General features: G+C 38.4%; 1 protein-coding gene across 1 annotated transcript in view; it reads right to left on the minus strand.

Annotated features, from left to right (window-relative positions):
* Window positions 1-23,592, minus strand: part of USH2A (usherin) — an 892,942-nt gene that overhangs the window by 327,304 nt on the left and 542,046 nt on the right. The window contains exons 38-39 of the mRNA XM_061161192.1: window positions 4,293-4,443; window positions 3,547-3,689 (exon numbers count right to left, since the gene is read on the minus strand). Coding sequence (XP_061017175.1) covers window positions 3,547-3,689; window positions 4,293-4,443 — 294 coding nt within the window. The remainder of the gene's footprint in view (window positions 1-3,546; window positions 3,690-4,292; window positions 4,444-23,592) is intronic.

Below are 23,592 nucleotides of genomic sequence, written 5' to 3' on the forward strand. Positions count from 1 at the left end.
ATCTCACTGTGTTGGTAATATATATCTTTCTATTTTTTTTTTTATCTTTCTATTTTTTAGCAGATTTCAGTCAAAGATCATGAACAATGAGTCTGTTAGCAAAATAATGAACACACGAGAAAATCATTTAAGTAAATCTATAGAATAAACTAGCCAAATCCCACAAATTTTACTTAATAATGCATCTTAGATGAATGGTTAAAAATATATATGTGGAGTTTTAAACTATAAATTAGCAAAGTCATTCAATTTTTAGTCTTTTAAACATATATGACAACTAAATGGTCAACTCTAGAAAAAATTTGTCTTTTCTGTTTTGTTTTAGAGGTAGATAAGTGATTTTTAGAAAAGAATCTCATTTTCATCAGATTTACCTAATTGTTTGTGTATACAAGTTTGTTATTAAAATGACTCAAATAAAGAGATATTTCATATTTTGATCTTGGTAGCCAAGAAACCCTGGAAGAAAGCTGAATTTTACTAGTCTAGGGAATCCATACTTTTAAGAAAGAGTGAGTTATCTCATATTTTACAAAAATCTGCCTACATTTTTGTAGGCAGAAAAGGCATGCACAGTTAAACTGAAGTTGGAGGAAAATTTCCCTTCCAGCCAACTTCCATTTTTACAGCCTGCACTGCACGGAAAACAATTGTAGACACTCGAGAGAGGGACAAATAATACAATCAGAACAGATGGCTATTTCTTATTAATAGATATCAAAATGTTTCAGCTGATGGTCAAGTGTCTTCACGTTATTAATCCCATGCTTCTAAATCTACCACAATCTGAATGCATTTTTGTAGGTTGCAGGCATGTTGGGTACTGAGACTGCCAGCAGCATGTTAAAAAAAAAAATCATGCGTTGTTTGTATTTATCTGGTTACAAATAGTCGAACACAATACTGACCAAGTTGGCTGGAACAAACATCTTTTATTAACACAAGTTTAACTGGATTTAAAATATTCATAGGAAATGTGCATTATTATTATTTGGCATAAGCACACTAGATTTTTAAAAATGCATGGAACTGGATATTGGTGGCCCACTGATGTAAATGACAAATTATTTGAAAAAAAAATCTATTAAAATTCCTCACACCCCTTTCTCCATCTCTGAGAACCTGTTTTAGCATGCAAGCATTTGTTTCTCTAGCTCTAGGTCATTTTCTGCCCAGGTTTCTCTTTCTGCTTTCAGCTGTATCACAGACTTGATGAAATCACGCTCTCACAGTATCATATGAAAAACACTGCTACTGGTGACCCTTTTTTGGCACTGGAAAGTTTGAGGGCTTTGGCTGATGTGGAAAGGTGCCTACTGATAGTATGAAATTTAAATGTGGGTATGAGATGACTTCTCTGTTTCATTCTGTAAGTTGATATGTAGAATTTCTACATTGGAAACTGTACTTTGCTGAATGGGAGGTGCTGGTTAGGATCAAGTTTGAAGTGTGATCCCGGCATGGAGCTGTCAGCATGGGTAGTTTTATAATCAAGGCTTTGAAGCCTTGACAGAAAAACTGCTTCTGCCCAGTGCCAATCCCTCTGTCTTTGTCAGCTCAATTGCACATCCTTTCAGAGATGGTATCCATCTCCACTGACACCCAAAATATACAGGCCATTGTCATTATGTCTAGGGGTGAGCATGCACTGCTAAGTTAAGATGGAAGGGCAAACCAGCAGCCTTTAGTCCTTTGCTGGGGTGTGTGACTTCACAGGTGAAGCAGGAGAAGGAAGAGGTCAGTGTTTCAGAGAAAGGATCTCAATGAAAATGATGACTGGGTTTCAGGAGTTAGGACCTGCTATATAATCAAGTGTTACTAATTCTTAATGAAGGAAGATGAAGGGTAACACTATTCACTTTGATCTCAGGCCCTAAAAGCCACAGAGGTGGCCAAATCTCCGTGCATGAAAATTCTAAACACTTACAGAGTCTGTAAAACCTCTTTCATGGTAAAATGAGGCAGGAGAGAAGTTTGTTCAACAGAGGGCGCTGTGCTAACTGGGCCTTTACAGTGTCTGGGACTTAATGCGCTAACTTCCTGCCTGTAGGTAGGAGAATCTGGCGCCTATTCAATAACGATCACCACGGAGGAAATATAAGTGCTGTCCCCTATCTATCGGAACAGAATTTATCGAAACAGAAATGGTGGGTGCCAAAATGGAGTCATTTCTCTCCTCTTCTAATGTGGAGCTCTATGGTGTCATCACCTCTGCAGTGGGCAAATAATTATTTTTAGTTAACCTCCATTGCATACCATCAAGAATGCACTATCTAAGGATAGTAAAAATATTTTTCTTCAGCTGATTTAAAATGGAAATGTTTCTTCAGAAATCTAGTTTGGTTGTGAGCCCTCTGGTTCAGACATCTGTATACAGTAGGTGTTCATATTGTCAGATTTGCCAGAGTACATGTAATGTTCTCACTAAAAGAGGTGTAGGCACGTTGAGTGGTGCACTGATGCTTTTTGGAACGTGGGTGTCAGTTACTGCACTATGCCGATAATTTACTAAATGGTACCCTTGAGACAAAATGCCTGGATGTGTCCTTGTGAAGTACCTAGGCTGTTCCCTGGGAGTAATTACAATTTTGGAGAAATGAAGGAAGTATTATATATTATTGCTCATGTGCTTTTTTTTTTTTTTTAAGTAAGCATTAAGGAAGGCAGATAGTTCTGATTCTACCTCATTTAAGGTCTTATTCTCACTAAAATAATATAATTAAGCATACTGTAGACATAAAAGAATCTATCTCATATACAATTGATATTGTTTCATATACTGTGCCTTTTGAGATTAATATCCAGCCTTTTGAAAGTCACTTGGGACCTGATTGAATATAGAGCTAGAATGGCAATTGGCCAACAGAGCAACATCTTCTAAGAAGCTTCTGATTAAAAGACTTGACAAGATTAACCCTAAAAACCTCATTGTTCAAAGATACAGTGTCCTCCTTCACACTGTATAGCTTGATTTAATTTCTAACTTTTCTAAAAAGTTATACTTCCATATATATGCTTTTTCAAGAGACAATTTGTATAAAACTCAATATGATAACCATGTATTTCTCTATATAACCTAGTAAAAAAAATACATATGCAAATGTAAGTCTTCCATAAAAATCTAGAAAATTCCCTGTATTGGTTGAATAAGACAATCCTAATCTATAATGACCTCTAAGCATCCTTATGAAGTAGGGTCCATATTTCATGCTCTTTTGCAGAGAACATTTGCAATACTTAGCCATAGAATAGAAGAGGATAACATTTTCCTTTCAGGACACCTAGATTTGCGCTGAAGGACTGCATGGGGCCATATCATAATTTACTGTGAATTATGTTTTCCTGTTGGTAGGCCTAACTCTCCAACCCTCCAAACCCACGTTTTTCTTCTGGAGACTCTCACCACGCTGGTCCTGGAAAAGATTACTGTCACTCAATATCAAGAGAATACAGGAGGCTTATTTCTTTGTTTTGGAAAAAATTATAAAGACTTTAAGATGTTCTAAAGCAGAAGATATTCGGCTGTGTGTTTTTCAGACCACTTACTGTCCTCTGCGGTGATGAACAGAATCCAAGAGCTATGGGCACTGCCAAATTCATTGGAGGCAACCAACCGAAATTCATACTCCGTGTACGGTTGGAGATCTCTCACTTCATAGTTTAACGATGCAGAAGGATTGGAAAATAGCCTACATGAGGAATGAAATCCTAAAATTAGGAAGGCTGAGACATTCAAAGAAATTTTTTAAAAAGTAAAATCTTATTGGAAAGAATTTTCAGGGGATGTCAATGTACCTCTCAGTTCTGCAATTTTCTGTCATCTTGTGATATCTCTTTTAAAATAAGTAGCTATTTGGCTAAGGGTTTGTATAATTCCATTTATATGAAATGGAAATTCTAGCAGTATGGAGTAAATTCTAGTCTTGAGACTGATGCCACGTGGAATTTGTGGAATAAGTATTATAATTTTGTAGCCATAGTTAGGCAGCAGTTTTTGCGGGGTTCTGGTATATGCCTGCTTTTGACATGCATTCATGAAAAGGCTGAAGGAATCTTATTTTAAGCCTCTATAAATTAAAAATAGATATTTAGGCAAAGCAAATAATTATCTCCCAGGGTACTGCTTGGGTTTGGGGTGTGTGTGTGTGTGTTTATTGGATCTTTTAAAAGGGGGCCTTTATTTGTTGCAAATGAGAACTGACCTACCTATTGTTACCAAGTTAAGGTAAAGTGAATTAATGGCTAAACTGTATAACCCAGATGACACAAGGATGGACAAGTAGAATGCTCACTCTAGAAACCCATGGGTGGAGTGGCCAGGCCTCATCTGGAGTTGGTATCTGGGAGAGCCGGGGGCGTTGTTCCGAGCTGGTGTAGACCAGACAACCTGAAGACTGGTTGGAGTGGCAGATGAAAGCCTCGGAGGCAGCACGCCATCTGGAGCTGTCGAAACACAGGGATGAATTAGAGCAGAGCAAACTGGAGAACATATGCTGGATGGAATCGAGATGCTCCATATACTGGAAAAACTGTTCCTCAGGATCAGCAGCAATGTTAAACATGGTCCATTTAATTTAACATTTTCATTCCTGAACTACTGTACTTCCTCATTCTTCATTTCAACACAATTACACGAGTATTTCCATCTTAAAAGCCAGCCCCCAAAGAGCAAGACGAATACACAGCACATCCCCATACTTCTGTTTCTCTAATTGAAAACATGGAGGGGATTTAGTGAAGCAAATATTAAAATACCTTTTTTAATTTAACTCTTTGCTCAACAATCAAGCAGCTGAACAGTGAAGGAGTCCAGATCTTTTATTTCTTCCACTGATGTCACCATTGTCTCTTTAATCATACCACGATCACAAAGACAATCAACTTTTTTTTTCTGAGGAAGGTTTATTAAAAATTTTATTTTTCTACAATGAAAGTAGCACATTCCAGTCTTAATTCTTATTTATGAAAATGTAAAAACTAACCCTTTTCCTCCATGTATTGTATACAGTCAATTGCCCCCTCTCACAGTGATGCTGCCTTTATTCAAATATGTTACAAGTTGGGACACAGACATTTTCTAGTCTAGTTGAATTTGGCAAATTATTCCTGAATTCAGGATACCAGTTTGATAAAACGTAGCAGGGAAATCTATCTGGATAGTTCTAGAAGGCCTAACAGAAATAAGTAAAGCCTATTCTATTAAAAATTAAATTAAAAAACAAACAAGAAGATTCTGGTTATTAATTTTTCCAATAGGTATAACTTGAATGAACCTATCATATCAGAGTGTGTTCCAAAGCTTGTCAGAAACTCTAAAGCAAATCAAGCACAGCTCAATGCCTTTGTGAAAATCACCAGACAACTCTGAGCTTATGTTTCTTGTCTTTAAAATGGGGGTTATACTTTGCCTTTTCAGGATGGTAGTGAAGAACAAAGAAATGTAAATAGATCACCTTTTTTGAGGTCCTGGTAATTATTAATTGTTAGCTATTGTTATTATTATATTGGACTAGTCTGAACTTCCCTTAGCATAATTTAAGTACTACTACAATGCAATTTTTAGGGACATTCTGATTACTGTAATATAAATTCTTAATAACCAAGGATTACTCAAAGCTATTGCTGAAGGAGGATTAGGAATCAAAATGATGAAAACAACTATCGAGGTTCATTTTTGCTTCCATTTACACATAACCTGATACGGTGTCTGGCTTTTATATACTCTCCAATTTGGGAGAGCTGGCTTATGAACTATGAAGCTAATGAATGGACAGTGATGAAAATGGAAGAAGTAGAATCCATGTCTCATCAGTGTATTGTAAGAGTTCTGAGTTCATCAATAATTCACTAATTTATTCAGTAAACACTTACTGAGCCCCGATTCTGTGCAAAGTAGTGTTCTCCGTATGGAGGGTTAACAACACTGAGTCCAACAGACATGGCCCCTGACCCTGTGGAACTTACGTCAACAGAGGGACGCAGTGATGAACAAACAAACCCCAGATCCTACCAGGTGGCGCTCTGTGCTCAGGTGAGGAGTGAAACAGGGCTTTGTGGTGAGAAAGTCAACAGGAGCGTGGGTTTTAGTTGGTGCACAGTAATTCAGATTAGACAGGTGAGCCATAGGGAGAAAATGTCATCAGGTGACATTAGAGCAAAGACCTTGGTGATTAAGTCATGAGAATGTCTGGGGGGATAGCAATCCAGGCAGAGAGCAGTCGTGGCAAAGGCAGCGAGGGAGAGAAAGGACAGACGGTGTGTAAGGAACAGTCGGAAAGGCTAGTTTTGCTAAATCAGACTAAGGGAAGGGGGTGGAGGGGGGACCTGGAGAGAGGCGGCATCTAAAGCCCTTAGAGCCTTCCTAGGACCACACCTTAGAAGTCACAATGAGGACTTTGGATTCCATTGTAAATGGGGTTGGGAGCTAGGACGGGGTTTATCATGTAGGAAACATCCTGATTCTAAACAAATAAAGGCCGTTCTGTGCTAAGTGAGGGAGGCGTGGGGGCAAGGCTGGACGCAGGGAGGTTACCCACTGCGGTCACCCAGGGCTAGCAGATGACAGCAGATCAGGTTCAAGTGCCAGCGGCCGAGGTGGTGGCATATTTTGTGGATCGGTTGAGTGTGGCTTGTGTTGCTGGTAGACAATAAAGGAGGGAAAGATGATGCCAGGTATTTGGCCCAAGCACCCAGGTGAATGGCACCTGAGAGGAGAAATGGGATGTGGAGGGGATTCGAGAGTTCCCTTTGGTCTATGCTACATTTGAGAAGTTTACTGCATAACTTCAGCACTATACCAAGGATGACGTCACAGACAGGAGTCTAGATAGAAACTGTGGATCAAAGTCTATGTGGCACTTCACAGCTGAGACTTGAAATCAACAAGGGGGTGAGTGCAGACAGAGCGAGTAGAGAAGAGGTCTGAGCACTGAGGCTTGGGATGCACCAAAATTTTGAGGGGGGTGAGTGGGCCTCTGCAATAAAGGAGATTTACTTACAGGAGGGATCAGTAAGATAAGGGAGAAGTTAAGAGAAAGTGCACCCTGGGAGCCAAGTAAAGACAGTGTCTCTAAAAGGAAGGACGGATCAACTCCGTCAAATGCACTGAGTTTAAGAAAGGAAGAGACTAAGAATTAAGCTTTGCATTTGGCCAACTGGACATGACCTTGCTAAGAACAGACACAGTGCAGTGGTGGGTATCATAGTCTGATTGGGGAAAACTGAGAAGAGAAAGAGCTGATGCAATGAGCCTAGGAGACTTCTGCAGGATTGTGTTCTAAAGGGAGAAGAAAATGGGACAACACTTCTGGTATCAGGGGAAGGTTTTCTAAATACTGGAAGAAGTTGCAGCATTTACATGCTTCGTGGAATGATGCAGAAGAGATCGAGGGAGATGATAATGTAGGAGAAAGAAGAATAATTAATCACCAGATCCAGGTCCTTGTGTGTGAGTCAGAGAACGGCAAATCAGGGTTGAGAGCCAGTGGACATGGGCTGTGGAGTAGAGCAGGGACAGCCCACCACTGTGCAGAGGTGAATGAAGACCCAGGCTGCAGATACAGAGATCGGTAGATCTGGTGATAGGAACACAGCAAAGAGCTCTTCTGATGGTGTCCATTTTCTCAGTGAGCAAAATAAAAGCAAATGCTTCCACTCAGTGCCAAAGTGTGAGGATGAACTGGGTGCTTGAACAGAGGGGAAAAAAACGGTACAAAGTAGTTTTTTCAGGTGTGGAAAGGGGACATACCTGGGAAATGCAATAAGATGGCTGGCTGGCCACGGCCAGATACTCAATAACTTAACTATAAATCTTTGGTTTAAGGGACATTTGTTGCTAAAGAGTTTTTAAGAGATATTTTATCTTTGAACACAGTTATAATAATGATGATTTCTTATTTGATATATATTCTTTCATTGATGTATAAAAACGCACAGATATCAAGAGAGCCTGGGCATAAAATATTGTGCAGATTTCATATAATGTATAACATAAAACCACACCCCTCGTTTGGTTGTTTTTTTGTCTAATTTTTCTGTCAAGGAGTATAATATCACTGACAATCCAAATTCTGAAGAAGACAGCTCTGGTAAGTCATCAGCATGAAAAAATATTAGAGTTTTAAATATTTACACCAAAACATCCTTCAAGTGTTAGGAACTACTTTACAGTGCTGTCAGGGAAGGAAAAAGTGCCCAGAAGATGCTCCATAATAATTATAATAATAATGTATCGTGAATTCTCTTTTTAGTGATAACAAGAAAATGTGCTCCATTAAATTGGTCACACTCTGATTATATAGAATCCCCAAATATTTCCTAACAAAGTGATCACCTTGAATTATTGACATAGAACTATTCATTCTACCTGCTTTCAGTAACACTGAGTGCTGGAAACCTTTTTTCTCCTCTGGTTAACCCCTTTTATCCTAGGCCTATTCCTCTGAGGGTCCTTAGCATCAAAGCAATAACTGGGAACCAGCCATAATTCCATTCCTGGTTTCTTAACACGAGAGCCGTGTATCTATCAGCTTGATATATTGTCTCCAAGATGCTATGTTGCTCAAAAAGCTTCTCTCAAGTTTAATATGACCCTCACGAGGCAAGCACTCCACAGACAACCTCCTGAATCAACACATCTTGTCCAGTAAATACTAATTCTACACGGCAACTGGATAAAAGAGCTAGTCCAATCTATAAATTCAAGCAAGAGTGTTCTTTGTAAAATTTCAAATTCAACCTCTTTAGGAAGGCAAAATGCATGTAGAACATGAAGCAATAAATTAAATCACAGACGGGACTAGCCTAGTTGGTATAATCTTTAGGATGTCTGATTTTATTAAACTTTTAAATGATGTACATGTGTAAACGCCCCCCTAAATAAACAAAATGCCCCAAACATTTGCTCCATACAGATTTATAGAACTCTCGAGGGGGAGCTCTGAAAAGCAGAACCAGAAGCTTTATTTTCATGTGGCCAGTGACTGCTGAGCTATAGTGACCCACCCAAAGAGGAAACCTGTGGGGAGACAACAAATTCAATGGGCTTCACAGGTGCACCAGTGTCTCAGGAGAGTCCACCGACTTGTTACCACTACAGTGTGACTTTGGGGTGTTTGTGTATACATTTCAAAATGCTGGAAATACAAATTCTACATTAAGATATCAAAGAAGTCTATAGTATTTGGTATTAAACTCAAACCTGTAATAAAAGATGCTGAGTGCCATTCTGCACAAGGTTCTCTGCTGAGAACAGGGAAAGGCAGAATAAATAGAAAGGGAGTTTAGAGCACCAAATAAGTAAAAGAGAGACATGACTCAAGTAGCACAGAGTGTGTATAGAGCGTAAAACAGGGCTAAGTGCTTTAGGAGCTTTAGAAGTTAGAAGTTCACAACCAAATATGCACTGGACCTTGGGTTTCAGAGGAACAGACACGGTCACAGGGCTTTGTCAGGCAGTCAGGTGGAGTCACTTTGTCCTCAGGCTAATTCCAGGGCCCAAGACTCGCATCATCTCTGCCCATGCTCACTCCAAGCAGATGTCACGCTTCCTAGTGGTTTCACTTGAAATCTGACTTCATCCCAGCCCAAACTACTTTCTGATTTCAAAGATTTGATTGTTGGCATCCTCACGTAGGTCTCTCCCTGTAAGCATGAGGGAAACCATGGCCTTTCATCTCTATGCATCCTGGCTGCTTTGCTGAATAGCCTGGCACATAGTCAAAATCCTTGGAGTACACATTTTCCTCTCATTTTCTGAAATAGCTACATATGAGCAAGGATTTTAAATTCTAGTTCCCAGAATGGAAAATTAAAGTTCAGACACATCTATTGAGTCGTTGAGTCATAAACAAATTGAAAACAGAAGGCAAGACTCCATTTCCCATCACTAAACCATATGTCATTAAAAAAGATATTAATTATGAGGAATATGCAGATGTGCTAACAAATGGACAGTCAACCTTGAGCACAAGGATGTACAAACAGCAGCATTAAACAGTGACAAGTAGGTTAAAACAGATTTAATGTTCGCCAAAGCGTCTCTCGTAAGAGCTAACTTTTGGAACACATACTGTGTGCCAGGCACTTTAACATAATTATTTCTAATCCTTGGAATTACACGATGAAATGGTAGCATTATCTCTCTAAAGTATAGATAAAGCATCCGAGGCTCACAGGTTTCATATTTTATCTCAAATCACAAAACTGGTTGCTGGCAGTGTGAGGATTTAAGCAGGAACTGGTTAAGTTCAAGGACAGTGCTCTTAATTTACACCACAAAACAGCCTGTTCTAGTAGGTGATTTATAATTGAGAATAAATATTAAACACATTAAGTAAATATGAAAGAAAACCATTTACAATATTAAATAGATTAGTTTTTGTAAAGATCGGATTTACCTTCCATCCAAGTCATATTCTTAAACAGTAGTTTTCTGGTCTTACTTCTTTATCACAGCATCTCCTTATTATCTACAAGGAACCTCACATAGAACTACTAGTACGAATGAGAAGTACTAGTAACTCAAGAATGAGTTAAAGCCAGAAATTCAGTAAAATGCAACCTAGAGAGGTCTTTACATTAGTACAAGAAATAAATTTTTAAATATTATGTGTTATCTACAGGTATGTCATGGAAGTGACCACAGAATGGTCAACGCATTTTAAATTTGGAGGACAGCTAACTATCAAGTCTCACTTTCTATCAAATAAAGGATTCTTGCCTAAAACATCCCAGAAAAGTGGTATTCAGGTGTCTGTCTAATCATTACCAGTGGTAGGAAAATAGCTGTTTCCTAAGTTGCCCCCTTACATTATTACTCTTGTTGGTTAGCTGTTTCTGAGATAGGGAGTGTGGGTGCTCAGTCACATCAAATTCTCTGCAACCTCGTGGACAGTAGCCCACCAGGTTCCTCTATCCATGGGATTCTCCAGGCAAGAACACTGGAGTGGGTTGTCATTTCCTCTTCCAGGGGATCTTCCCGACCCAGGGATGGAACCCACATCTTTTGTGTACCCTGCATTAGCAGGTGGGATTTTTTACTACCAGTGCCGCCTGGGAAGCCCCTGAGGTAGACCTAAAAATACGTTATTTCTACAAAACTTATGGTGAATATACTCTTTTGTCTATATCAGGACCTTCTGAAAATAAAACAGGGTACTATAAGTAACCAACATGGATGCGCTGAGCTGGAGCAGGCTTGAAACAGGGACAACCTTGGGCAATGGGTACATGTGGTCGTTCCTGCTAATGACACTGAACTCTTTGTGACCTTGTCTATGAGTCCCTGAGAAAAAGCTGGTATTACCATTAGGGACAGAATTTCAGGCATTTTTAACCAGTAGTCCTCTTTTCCCCATAGTACACCAAAGTAATGGTAATATAAACTACTTGAGAACAGAGATCTGTTTTTCATTTTTGTTGGTAAACTTTAGAGCACCTAACAAATTTTGAGAACTCAGTCTGTCTGCCTGTCTGTGTGTGCTCAGTCAAGTCCAACTCTTTGCAGCCCCACGGACTGTAGCTCTTGGGGCTTCTTCGTCCATGGAATTTTCCAGGAAGGAACACTGGAGCGGGTTGCCATTTATTGCTCACCAAAAATGACTAAAGAAAATGATTAGTTCTTGCCAAACTAAACAGTGACCCCTTTTAAAAGCATGTATTTTTCTAACTATAAAATATGTTCATGATAGAAAATTTGAAAATTACCAAACAAAGAAAATGACACTATCCATAATGACACTACCCAGAAATGGCCATTTTTATACTATTGAAGATTCATCTCTTTCTTCTTATTCCACATATAATTAAAAAGCATTATGCTCAATGTTTCTGTTATTTTGTAAACTTTGCTTTATAATACATAGTGAAAATTTCTATGCCATTAAATATTTTTAGTAACATAATGTTTCAAAATAATTGCATGTAATATTTCTACAAATGTAGAACATTCACTTAAAGCTGGTATTCATGTAGAATGATATCATTTTTGATATTATAAATAATATTCCAAGTATCCTAATAAATGCACCTTTAGTTTTGCTTTTCAGAATTATTGTGTCAATAGGGATGAATGGCACTACCATTTCAGATATAAGCTGAACTCCTATAGTAAGGTATGAATGATTCATTTCCCAGTATCTCCAACAGAGTGAATATTTCATATATGTGTATATTTAGGTATGACTGTATATACAATACATAATAATGCAAGTATGTAGCATTAGAAACATTAGTATGGAATTAAATATATGCAAATGTATATTTAAAAGACATTTAATATTGTTATACAATATACTGTATAAGTATATATAATATATAAATTTAACATTGTTTTATATAGTTATTATATAAGATAGGACATGAAAAAAAAAGTGTTAATTTCTTAGTCATGTCCAACTTTTTGTGACCCCATGGGCTATAACCTGCCAGGCTACTCTGTCTGTAAGATTTCCTAGGCAAGAATATTGGGGTGGGTTGCCATTTCCTTCTCCAGGGATCTTCCTGACCCAGGAATCAAACCCAAGTCTCCTGCATTGCAGGTGGATTCTTTACCATCTGAGACACCAGGGAAGCCGTTACATATAATTTATATAAAGAAATAAAAATTTACAAGTGTCTACTTATAAGCCAGGCAGCATCCTATGCTCTGAAAATACATTAAGTTAAATAAGTTAAAACAGTTTTATTAAGGAGAGAGAGACAAAAGACACAAAAAAGATATTATTCTATTTTCCCCCCACTTTTTATGAGTAGTTCTTTTCCCTCCCCCAGCTTCATTGAGGTAAAAGTGACAAGTAAAACTGTGTATATTTAAAGTGTAACAATGTGATGATTTCATAGATGTATGCATTGTGAAGTGATCATCACAAACAAGTTAATTAACACACCCATCACCTCGCAGTTACCTTTTGTGTATGCATGTGGTGAAAACATTTTAGTAACCAAGAAATATTTCTAATATAAGGGATTGGGAGTGACGAGGGAGGCGAAGGGGGAAAAGCTGACATTTTAGGTATGGTAGTAGGGGAGACTGTATCTGAGCAGGGATTTGCAAACACTTAGGGGACACACATCTCAGGCAGCCCCAAGACAAGGGCAAGCTGGGCCTGAGCCTTGAAGGCACTGTGGCTTGAGCCCAGTAATCAAGGCAGAAGCTGGTAGGAAATGAATGCATACAATAACAGAGGTGGGGATGCAGAGGGAGAAAGCGGGATGGCAAGCCTGAATACTAAATTTCAGGTCAAAATGACTGCCTGAGATTTTCTGAGATGAGTCTATTGGGGAGTTGCATTTAATTACACACTGCATTCATCTGACCTTATAGCCAGACCATGAATTAAAAAGTGTGAGTATTATAATGTTTTTATAGTTCCTTGTGATTGCTCTAAGTGCCAAGCTGGGACTCAAACATGGGTATTTTGCTTTAAAACTCTATCCTTTTTCCTGTTTACCATGCAGCCTCTGGAGAACCCACTTACTGGTTCATGGATAGTGCCTTCTTGCTGTGTCTTCACATGGTGGAAGGGGGCAGAGGGGCTCTTTTAGACCTCTTTTACAAGGGTATGATCTCATTTTTGAGCCCTCACCTTTATGACCTTCCAAGGACCCACCTCCTAATACATTGGGTATAATGTTTCAACATACAAATTTGGAGAAGCCACAAACATTCAGACCATAGCAGATAAGCCACTTGCACAAGAGCATACAGCTAGTAAGTGGTTAAACTGCTGTCTGAATCTAGCAGCCTGTCTCCAAAACACAAACTCCTATTACTTTAAGCAATGCCTTCTGAAGTGACTGTCTAAGCCAGAGCCTTGCCCCTCCTCACAGGCACAGACAGGGTTTTGCCTCATTTCCCTACCTCTTCCCCATCTGTCCCCAGGCATCCAAATAACCAGCTCTGAGTGTGGACACCGCTTTGCAGAGTGAGAAATCTTATAGCTAGGAGGTTTTAAATGAAGACATTTTTGAAGCTTATTTATTAAAAAGAAAATAATTATGTCATTCTAATCTTGAGGATGCTTATTTGGGGGTAGAGATTTGAAAAAATAGTCTTTTTTTAGTCTGTCTCAGATTCTCAGATTTTTAAAAAAAATTTTCCTCTCTTGTCAAGGCAACTTTAGTTCTGAAAGCTCCCAGAAAGGTCTCCAGAGAAAAATAGCAAAACAAGATGCTTAGCAAGGGCTGCAGGTTTTATGGATCCAAGTTAAAGAAATGATGACATTTTCTCAAGGTTGTCACTGGGGTTACAGAGAAGTATTTAGGACAAAAGCCCTGACTAAAACGTATGTGCATAAAATAAAAATTTTGTTAAAAAAGTATATCATTTACTTCCCAACCCAGGGATGAAATAATGGAGTACACTGTTGAATAAAACCCAAAGATCATATAACATTTACCTCTGGTCTCTCACTGACTCATTTGGACCTACATTTTTGAGGGAAACCTAAAATCCCACCAGAACATTTTATCGGTATAAGACTACCTCAGTCAAAATTGGTGCAAATATTTGTCAAAAGTAACACAAAACCCAATTGGCAGATCTCACCCTGGCTCTAGTTATCGTTCTTTATGAAATGAAAAACTAACCTCGCGTTCACTAAGAATGCTTTAATTAGAATGGAAAGGAAGCAGGAATATTCCCGACTACAGTTTATAATAAGAATAATACAGAAAGGGGTGGCAGGGGTGAGGCAAGGGCACCAGAATAAAAAGACTCCACTGAATACTAATTGCTATTGACCATTTTGAAAAATGGAAGATTCCACTTCACATTAGCATCCACAGGACCAAAGCAACATACCTCTACCTTCATTTCCCTTTGTGCTTAAGACTGAAGAGTGGCCTAAAATTACTCTGCAAGACAGTTTCAGTGAATTTGTGAACCAGGAAACATCAGGCAGACAGAAGTTATCCTCTGCTAATTTTGAAATACTCCAAAGCTAGGACTACTATAGTTCATTTTGTTCAGAGAAAAATATGGATTTTGAATTTCATTAGACACATTATTTGTTCTGGTAGGAGTGGAACTGTCACTTTGTCAGACTAATTAGGGCCCCTAAAGTTGGTGGTCGTAATGTCCAGAAGAATTTTTTTTTGTTGTTACTTCTCAAGCTACCAACCAGAGCATTTCTTTCTCCTTGCAGAGATATCCTAGATTCAGACACTCTATTTAATCCTTTGCTTTTGACATTTGAGTTCATCTTAGTATTCCTAGTCTTTCTATTATTTTTGAATACCATGATATTCACCCAAATTAGTTTCCAGGCAGCATAGATTAAGTCCTTTTTCCTTGAGAATCTGATTATTTGAGCCCATTAATGTAGAATATATCTTCAAATGGAAAAATAATTTAAAGTATACATGAAATATTAGTGGACTAGGTCTATCTTATTTTTAGTTAGAATATTACTCACTTTATTTTAAATAACTCTCTAAAAAGTTCCCCTTTATAAAATTAAATTAGATATGAATAGCAAGGTTAATAAGCAATTTAGCAATGAGTAAATTCAATCTAGGTCAAAGCCACTCTCTTTAGAAAAGGTGCACCAAACATTCCTTTATTGTCTAAGAACCATAGTAGAACAAACAAAGAAAAAATGTAGGTAGTTAAACTACTTTATTTAAGAATCAGACTCTTTCTTATGGTACTACTGAACCTACTTATTCTTGTGGGACAGAATCAAGAACTAAGAAATAAAGGAATCTTTGATTAACTGATGAAATTTTAGTCATTTAATGATCAAAGAACCAGAGAGGATTGGTTATAAAAGTCATCTTAACAATGGAATTGGATCTAATATGCATGTTGATTAATTACTGAATTAATCATCATATCTAGCCTTAAGACACTCAGATTATATATTGGTATCCCTTGCCTGAATAAGCCATTAATTTATCATTCTCTACCAGTGAAAATAAAACAATAACCATCGGAGGAATAAAAAATGCTTAAAGAGATCTAAGAACAGATTTCAGCTCTTAAATAGTAGAATTAGAAACCAGAATTTGAAATAATAGAATGATGCTCATTTAACCAAAATCATGATTAATAACTATGTAATTTAGTTTATGAGAAAAAAATCTGTAATCAGAATATTAGTGAGTTATTTGTTTCAAGTAATTTAGCCACTGTGCTGAGCTATACTTAGTTGCTCAGCCGTGTCCAGCTCTTTGTGACTCCATGGACTTTAGCCAGCCAGACTCCTCTGTCCATGGGGATTCTCCAGGCAAGAATACTGGAATGGGTTGCCATGCCCTCTGCCGGGGGAATCTTCCCAACCCAGGGATCGAACCCAGGTCTCCTGCATTGCAGGTGGATTCTTCACTGTCTGGGCCACCAGGGAAGCCCAGTTTAGCCACACAAGTACTAATTGTGTAGCACTGGTATCAGAAGAATGTGGGATTAATACCAAGGAATTTTGTCAGTTTTAGGTTTATGTACCTGGGGAATTCAGAACTAGAAAATAAATGTATTGATATTAATAACCTTAATTTAATCTGTATGTAGCACAAATTACAATACCTCCTTTTGAAGACTAGCATGGTAATCAAAACATAGCTTTGCCGAGAAGAAGAAAGCATAGATCACCCCCAATTCCCAAGAATCTTCAATTAGTAATTTAAAAAATGATTACCGAGTATATTGCATAAACATGACAGGATCTTCATCTTAAAAATTTAATCCAAATGCTTCTTGTACTTCAGAAATCAGTAGCTATTAAGAAGCGAGATGCTAGTATGTTGCTATCCAATCTTGTCATATATGATGGGAGGCTATACCTTTGCAAAGTAATATACAATTATTATGTGACCAGCACTGTGCTACATTCTTTGCACTCATTTATCAAACATAATTTCCTCAGTGTCAAACTCATGAGGTACTTACTACCGTTTCTCTCACTTTATGGAAAGACAAGAAAGAGGCAAAATATGTATGATTGTATAACTTACTTTCTTAATTTTAGCTCATTCTGATTGATTTTAAAATCCATGATCTTAATCATGATGGTAATTTTCTTGACAGCCTGCATACATGTGTGTGTGTTAATCCCTCATTTGTGTCCGATTCTTTCTGACCCCATGGACTGTAGCCTGCTGGGCTCCTCTGTCCATGGGATTCTCCAGGCAGGAATACTGGAGTGGGTTGCCGTTTCCTTCTCCAGGGCATCTTCTCAACCCAGGGAACAAACCCGGGTCTTCTGCATTGTAGACATTTTCTTTACCATCAGGGAAAGCATTGTAGACATTTTCTTTACCACCAGGGAAAGCCATTTACCACCAGGGAAGCCCATTTATGTATGTAGGAATTACATATAAACAGTGGAGATATAGAATATGGAACTTTTGTCATTCTTATCCTGTGTATAGTTTATGTGTTCCTCAAGTAACATCTAATCTCATACTTTCTCAGGAGGTAAAAATTGGCAAATATTTTTTTTTCCCCAAGCAAGAAAGATTGACAAAAAGGTAAAAATTAAGTTCCGATTATCAATAATGTTTCACTGGTACTAAAGTTAAGCGATTCTGAGAAAATTTCTCCCATATATTTAAATCTTAGAGATTTCAGAAGAGCTTGCATCCATTCAGTGGTTCTACTATAAGCACTGTGTTCGGCCATATCACCATCAGAGAGAATAGCAGAAATTACTGTATGTTTTATTAAAAACCTATTTTTGTCCCTCTCTCTCTTTTAATCTTAAACTCTAATTTAGTTGTTGTTCCCTTAGGTACAAGGTACACAGTTCATAATTCATTTGATATAAAATGTCAGTTTAGATTCTTGTCTGTCTTTGATACAGGAGAAAAAACATGTACATTTCAATTTCTTCAATGCCAGAAATACCAGTAACAACCCCCAACTGTGTGTCTCAAAGACCTTTGTGTTAAATTAAACATCAAGATTCCAAAACTGTGGGGAAGGATATTTCCAAGACACAGAGTACAAATACATGAGACAGAGGGAGACAGCTAATGCCTCTCCTACCAGTGGAGTGATATCTCCCAGGGAGCATCTTTGATCCTCAAATTAGTCCTCACTTATAATTTAATACACCACAACCAGTCTGCTGTTTCCTTCCATGCAGCTTTCAGAGGCAATGGTTGGAATCATCAAGGAAAATCAACATTTCAATGTTTAGGGCTGGTTTAATTTTCAATCCAATTAGTAATAGTTTATGTGTATTTTGTGCTCTTTATGTATTGCAATTTCCATTCTTTTAACAAATAGTTTATACCTGCTGATTTTCCCAGGGCGTGCACACACACACACACACACACACACACACACACACACACACACCCTTCCTCCCTTAACCAAAATCCCCTCAGGATGGTTACATGATGACAAAACTCCTTCTCAGATGAACAAATGGAGGCCCAAGAAAGAGATCAATTTTCTGGGGGTCATGTGATCAATAAATGAAAACACTGGGGAAGGGGGGTAGTGGTAAAGTTCAAAGTCACATAGTTTGACCGACCTGCAGTCGGTATGCTTAACAAATGCATAGTTTAAGACACATGCTTCCAAAAAAAAAAAAAAAGACACATGCTTCCTTGATGAGAAAGTCAAATGTGAATGAGATTCAAGTCTTTTCTTGTGGATATACCTTCAACCTCAGACTTTCATGAGGAAAGTGTTCCTCCTTTCTGATGGCCAAGAAGACACACAGGGTCTTTCCTGTGGCCATGCCAGGGAACGAGTCCCCTAAATGCTCATGCTGTTCACACTCCTGGGTTCTCCAATTTTCCACGTGGGATTAAGTGTCCTCATTTGATTGATGTACTTTTAATCTGCTACTGAAAAATTGTGTTAGTGAGGAAAGAAAAAGATTCTTCATTCTTTTTTTTTTTTTAACCAATATGGACATTCTTACTGTCTTTCAATGAGTGTAAAAATTTTTTCCAAAATTAACATATTAGCATTATTAAATAAATTAAGACTCTCTTTACAAGAATGCAAGCTCTGTATAATAAGAAGATCACATCTGTTCCTTTCCCTTGATATATAGAGGGCATTAATACAAGAAATTCAACTTTAACATGGGCCCAAAGAGAGGACCACTTAGTAATTAGCAATGATACCACTTTTCCACACTAATGTTTGGGGTAGATGTATCTACACAAGTTCTGCACAAAAGTCTCTGCAACAGCAATTCAAATATGAGAAATTATATTTTCTATTATAAACCAGAGAAAGAAGTATACATTATAACTCATGTCACTTGAGTGCTAAAAACTGAGAAAAAGTTTTGTTTTGTTTTTCGGAAAATTTAAGTGCGTCTTTTTTGCTAAATAGATTAATATGAGGTTACTTTAACACTGTCTTCTAACTAGAGTTTATGTTAGATATAAATTCATGGGGGAGTATGAGAGAATTTGGCCAAAATACTTGATGGGAACGTAAGTGTTTACACCCACATGCTGAGAAAGAAAGCTCTCTACCTGGTCACCTTTGTAATATTGCTTCTGCTGAGTGCTTCATTGTAAGGCTATAAACATATCTGTTTTAACTGAATTTTCTCGTTAGACTATAAACTTTAAGAGTGTGTGTCTCGAAGCTGAGAATAACTCTTTAGTTTACTGGCAACAAGTTTTGAGTACCTGATATTTCAACCAAATGAGGCTGCTGAAATTGTATTTGGCATCACTGTAGACCAAGCCATACCTTCAGAATCCTGTTGACTACTGGAGTTCGGGAGTCTGTGCTACCTCAACCAAGAGAGGATAAAAGTGGTCAGCGGAAGATGTTTCAAATGAACAAGAATGCAGCAGCTCAGAATCAGGTTTCTGTAGCCAGTCTCGAGGTTTGAATATGTTCCTTGCCATCTATTTACTAGTTCTCTGCCACTACGGAACTAGTTATAAGACCATCTCTTTTCCTCAACTTCCTGATGTGTAAATAGGGATAACAGTAGTCCTTTCCTCATACAGTTTTTGAGAAATAAATGAGTTAATATATGTAAAACAACACCTGCATCTATAAAGTACTATCTGAGTAGTCCCTACAGCAAAAAAAAAAAAAAAAAAGATTTTTATCAAATAAAAGGTGACATGATCTTAATTGTTCTCTGACACATGGAAAACTTCAGTCAACTTTGTGGAGCTGTTACTTGTGAACTCTTAGAAGGAAAAATCTTTTAGGTATAAGTTCTCAATAGCCAGCAAACCCTGGCTTCTGAGATAAGGGTGTCACTGACTTGAGGAAACATTTAAGAATCCCACAGAGGAGGTGCAGTCACTCAGTTCAGTTGCTCAGTCCTGTCTGACTCTTTGCGACCCCATGGACTGCAGCAAGCCAGGTTTCCCTGTCCATCAACAACTCAGGGAGTTTACTCAAACTCATGTCCATTGAGTTGGTGATGCCATCCAGACATCTCATCCTCTGTCGTCCCCTTCTCCCGCCTTCAATCTTTCCCAGCATCTGGGTATTTTCCAATGAGTCAGTTCCTCATATCAGGTGGCCAAAGTATTGGAGTTTCAGCTTCAGCATCAGTCCTTCCCATGAATATTCACGACTGATTTCCTTTAGGATTGACTGGTTTGATCTCCTTGCAGTCCAAGAGACTCTCAAGCGTCTTCTCCACACCACAGCTCAAAAGCATCAATTCTTCAGTGCTCAGCTTTCTTTATAGTCCAACTCTCACATCCATACAGGACTACTGGAAAAACCATAGATTTGACAAGACGGACCTTTGTTGGCAAAGTAATGTCTCCGCTTTTTAATACGCTGTCTAGGGTAGTCATAGCTTTTCTTCCAAGGAGTAAGCATCTTTTAATTTCATGGCTGCAGTCACCATCTGCAGTGATTTTGCAGCCCAAGAAAATAAAGTCCGTCACGGTTTCCATTGTTTCCCCATCTATTTGTCATGAAGTGATGGGACCAGATGCCATGATCTTAGTTTTCTGAATGTTGAGTTTTAAGCCAACTTTTTCACTCTCCTCTTTCCCTTTCATCAAGAGACTCTAGTTCTTCTTCACTTTCTGCCATAAGTGTGGTGTTATCTGCATATCTGAGATTATTGATATTTCTCTCAGAAATTTTGATTTCAGCTTGTGCTTCATCCAGTCTGACATTTCATATGATGTACTCTGCATATAAGTTAAATAAGCAGAGTGATAATATACAGCCTTGTCGTATTCCTTTCCCAATTTGGAACCAGTCTGTTGTTCCATGTCTAGTTCTAACTGTTGCTTCTTGACCTGCATACAGACTTCTCTGGAGGCAGGTAGGTAGTCTGGTATTCCCATCTCTTTAAGGATTTTCCACAGTTCGTTGTGATTCACACAGTCAAAGGCTTTGTTGTAGTCAATAAAGCAGAAGTAGATGTTTTTCTGGAACTCTCTTGCTTTTTCTATGATCCAACAGATGTTGGCTACTTGATCTCTGGTTCCTCTGTCTTTTCTAAATCCAGCTTGCACATCTGGAAGTTCACGGTTCACACTAGACGCTCATTAAAGAAAATCCCCCAGACGGAGGAGACTCAGGCTGTAGTTACACAGGTTTACTTCCAACAGATGTTCTGTGAAGGCACCGAAGAGCCAAGGAAATTCAGCCACAGTGTCTTCACAGGAGAGCCGCTTAATGCACCTCAGGTCGCAAAACACCACACCTGTTGATTTCGTGCCACAAGTAGACTGAACATCTGGAACCGGTCATCTGTGGTATCTCTTCCTGCTCCACTCGGGGAGACTGCCAGCAACAAGCCAGCTCCCATCCTTTGGAAAGGCCCCCAGCTTTGGAGTTTCTAGAGTCAAAAACATGTTGAGTGTAGGGGCCACTTCCACCTATTTTCACTCAATAATTCTGTGTCCCAGTGAGAGTGTGGCAGAGAGCCATAGATAAGATCATGTCCTATTTTCTATCTGAAGGTATTTTCAAGATGATCTAGCTCAGTGGTTTTCAAATTTGGGCGTGCATTCCAGGAACCCAAGGTGGGGGTGCACTGGAGACCCTCATATATCTGTTTTCATTTAGCCCAATTAATTCATAATCATGAATATTATAGTGGCTATTCTCCCACTGTTATCACAATGTATTCCATTAAGTTTTTAAAAATTATTCATTTATTTGTGGTTGCGTTGGGTTTTGTTACTGCATGGGCTTTCTCTAGTAGCAGCAAGTTGGGGCTACTTTTTATTTGTGGGGCACGGCCATCTCATTGTGGTGGCCTCTCTTGTTGCAGAGCGTGGGCTCTAGGCATGCGGGCTCTGGAGTTGTGGCACGTGGGGTTTAGCTGCTCCACGGCATGTGGGATCTTTCTGAACCAAGGACTGAACCTGTGTCCTCTCCATTGACAGGTGGATTCTTATCTACTGGACAACCAGGGAAGTCCCTTCATTAACTTTTCATAGAACCTTTAGACTCAGGATGATCTATATAACTTTACAGAGCTACAGTAGGGATCTTCTTGAAGTTCTTAATGGAAAAAGATTGGAGATACAATCCTTAAGTGACTAAGGTACATAAAGGACTTATTTTACTTTTGTAAAAGTATTTATGCAGACAGGTAAATGCTCATAGAATTTTATGCAAGACAGACATAGAGTCTGTCTATGATAACAAAGGAAAAAGAATAAGATGTTATTTTTAAAAAATAAAGCAAAAATTTCTTCAGGGCACTATAAGAATTCAAATAAAACTTCAAGTTGCTTTCAAACTGCAGAGCCAGTCAGACAGACATGATTTTTTTTTTTTAACCTTAAAGTTATAGATAAACCTTTATTCCAAGATAAAAAAACAGGAGAATTGTACTTATTCTTTTTAAAAATAGGATTTTTCAATATCAATGGAGTTTAAAGGGATAATATTTCCCAACCCTCTCCTCTGGTGAAGTAGAAGTGTGATTAATTTTTGTGTGTGTGTCTCTCTCTTGCCCCAGGAAGCTCTAAAGATTGCACTTAATTGTGTTTTGGGGCCTGTGTGTTTCTATACTAACCACAGGAGAGTATGCAAATGTGGGAGGCTGGCAGCCCTTTGCTAGAGGCTTGTTGAGTCCACAGTAAGCACACTTCAAAGTTCCCTCCATCTTCTCCCTGGCTCAGAAGTTAGTCCTTTTCGAAAGAGTTTTTATAAGCAGGAAGTTCATTGTCAAGATGGTGAGTATGGAAAGTGAGAAAAATCCCACAAGTTATAAAATAGAAAAGTATCCTTCTCTTTGGCTTATGTAATTTTACAAACACACACACACATAGAGCAGGGTAAATAAACGATCAGTTCTAAGAAGGTAAAGGTAAGGTTTTTCATAAAAGGATTTGAGAGCTGTTCAAGACAGTTACAAATGCTTTGGTTTTATTCTCATAACATACTTGGGAGAAAGCACAGGTTCCACTAAATGGCCCTGGTATGTGTTTCCAAAAGCACGCTGCTGCTGCTGCTAAGTCGCTTCAGTTGTGTCCGACTCTGTGCAACCCCATAGACAGCAGCCCACCAGGCTCCTCCGTCCATGGGATTTTCCAGGCAAGAGTACTGGAGTGGGTTGCCACTGCCTTCTCTGAAAAGTATGCTACTTATCATGAATTTAAATACTTCATGGCTGATTCATATCAATGTATGACAAAACCCACTGGGAAAAAAAAATAATAATAATAAAA

The sequence above is a fragment of the Dama dama genome, chromosome 14, assembly GCF_033118175.1.
Source record: "Dama dama isolate Ldn47 chromosome 14, ASM3311817v1, whole genome shotgun sequence".
In the NCBI taxonomy this organism is placed as follows: domain Eukaryota; kingdom Metazoa; phylum Chordata; class Mammalia; order Artiodactyla; family Cervidae; genus Dama; species Dama dama.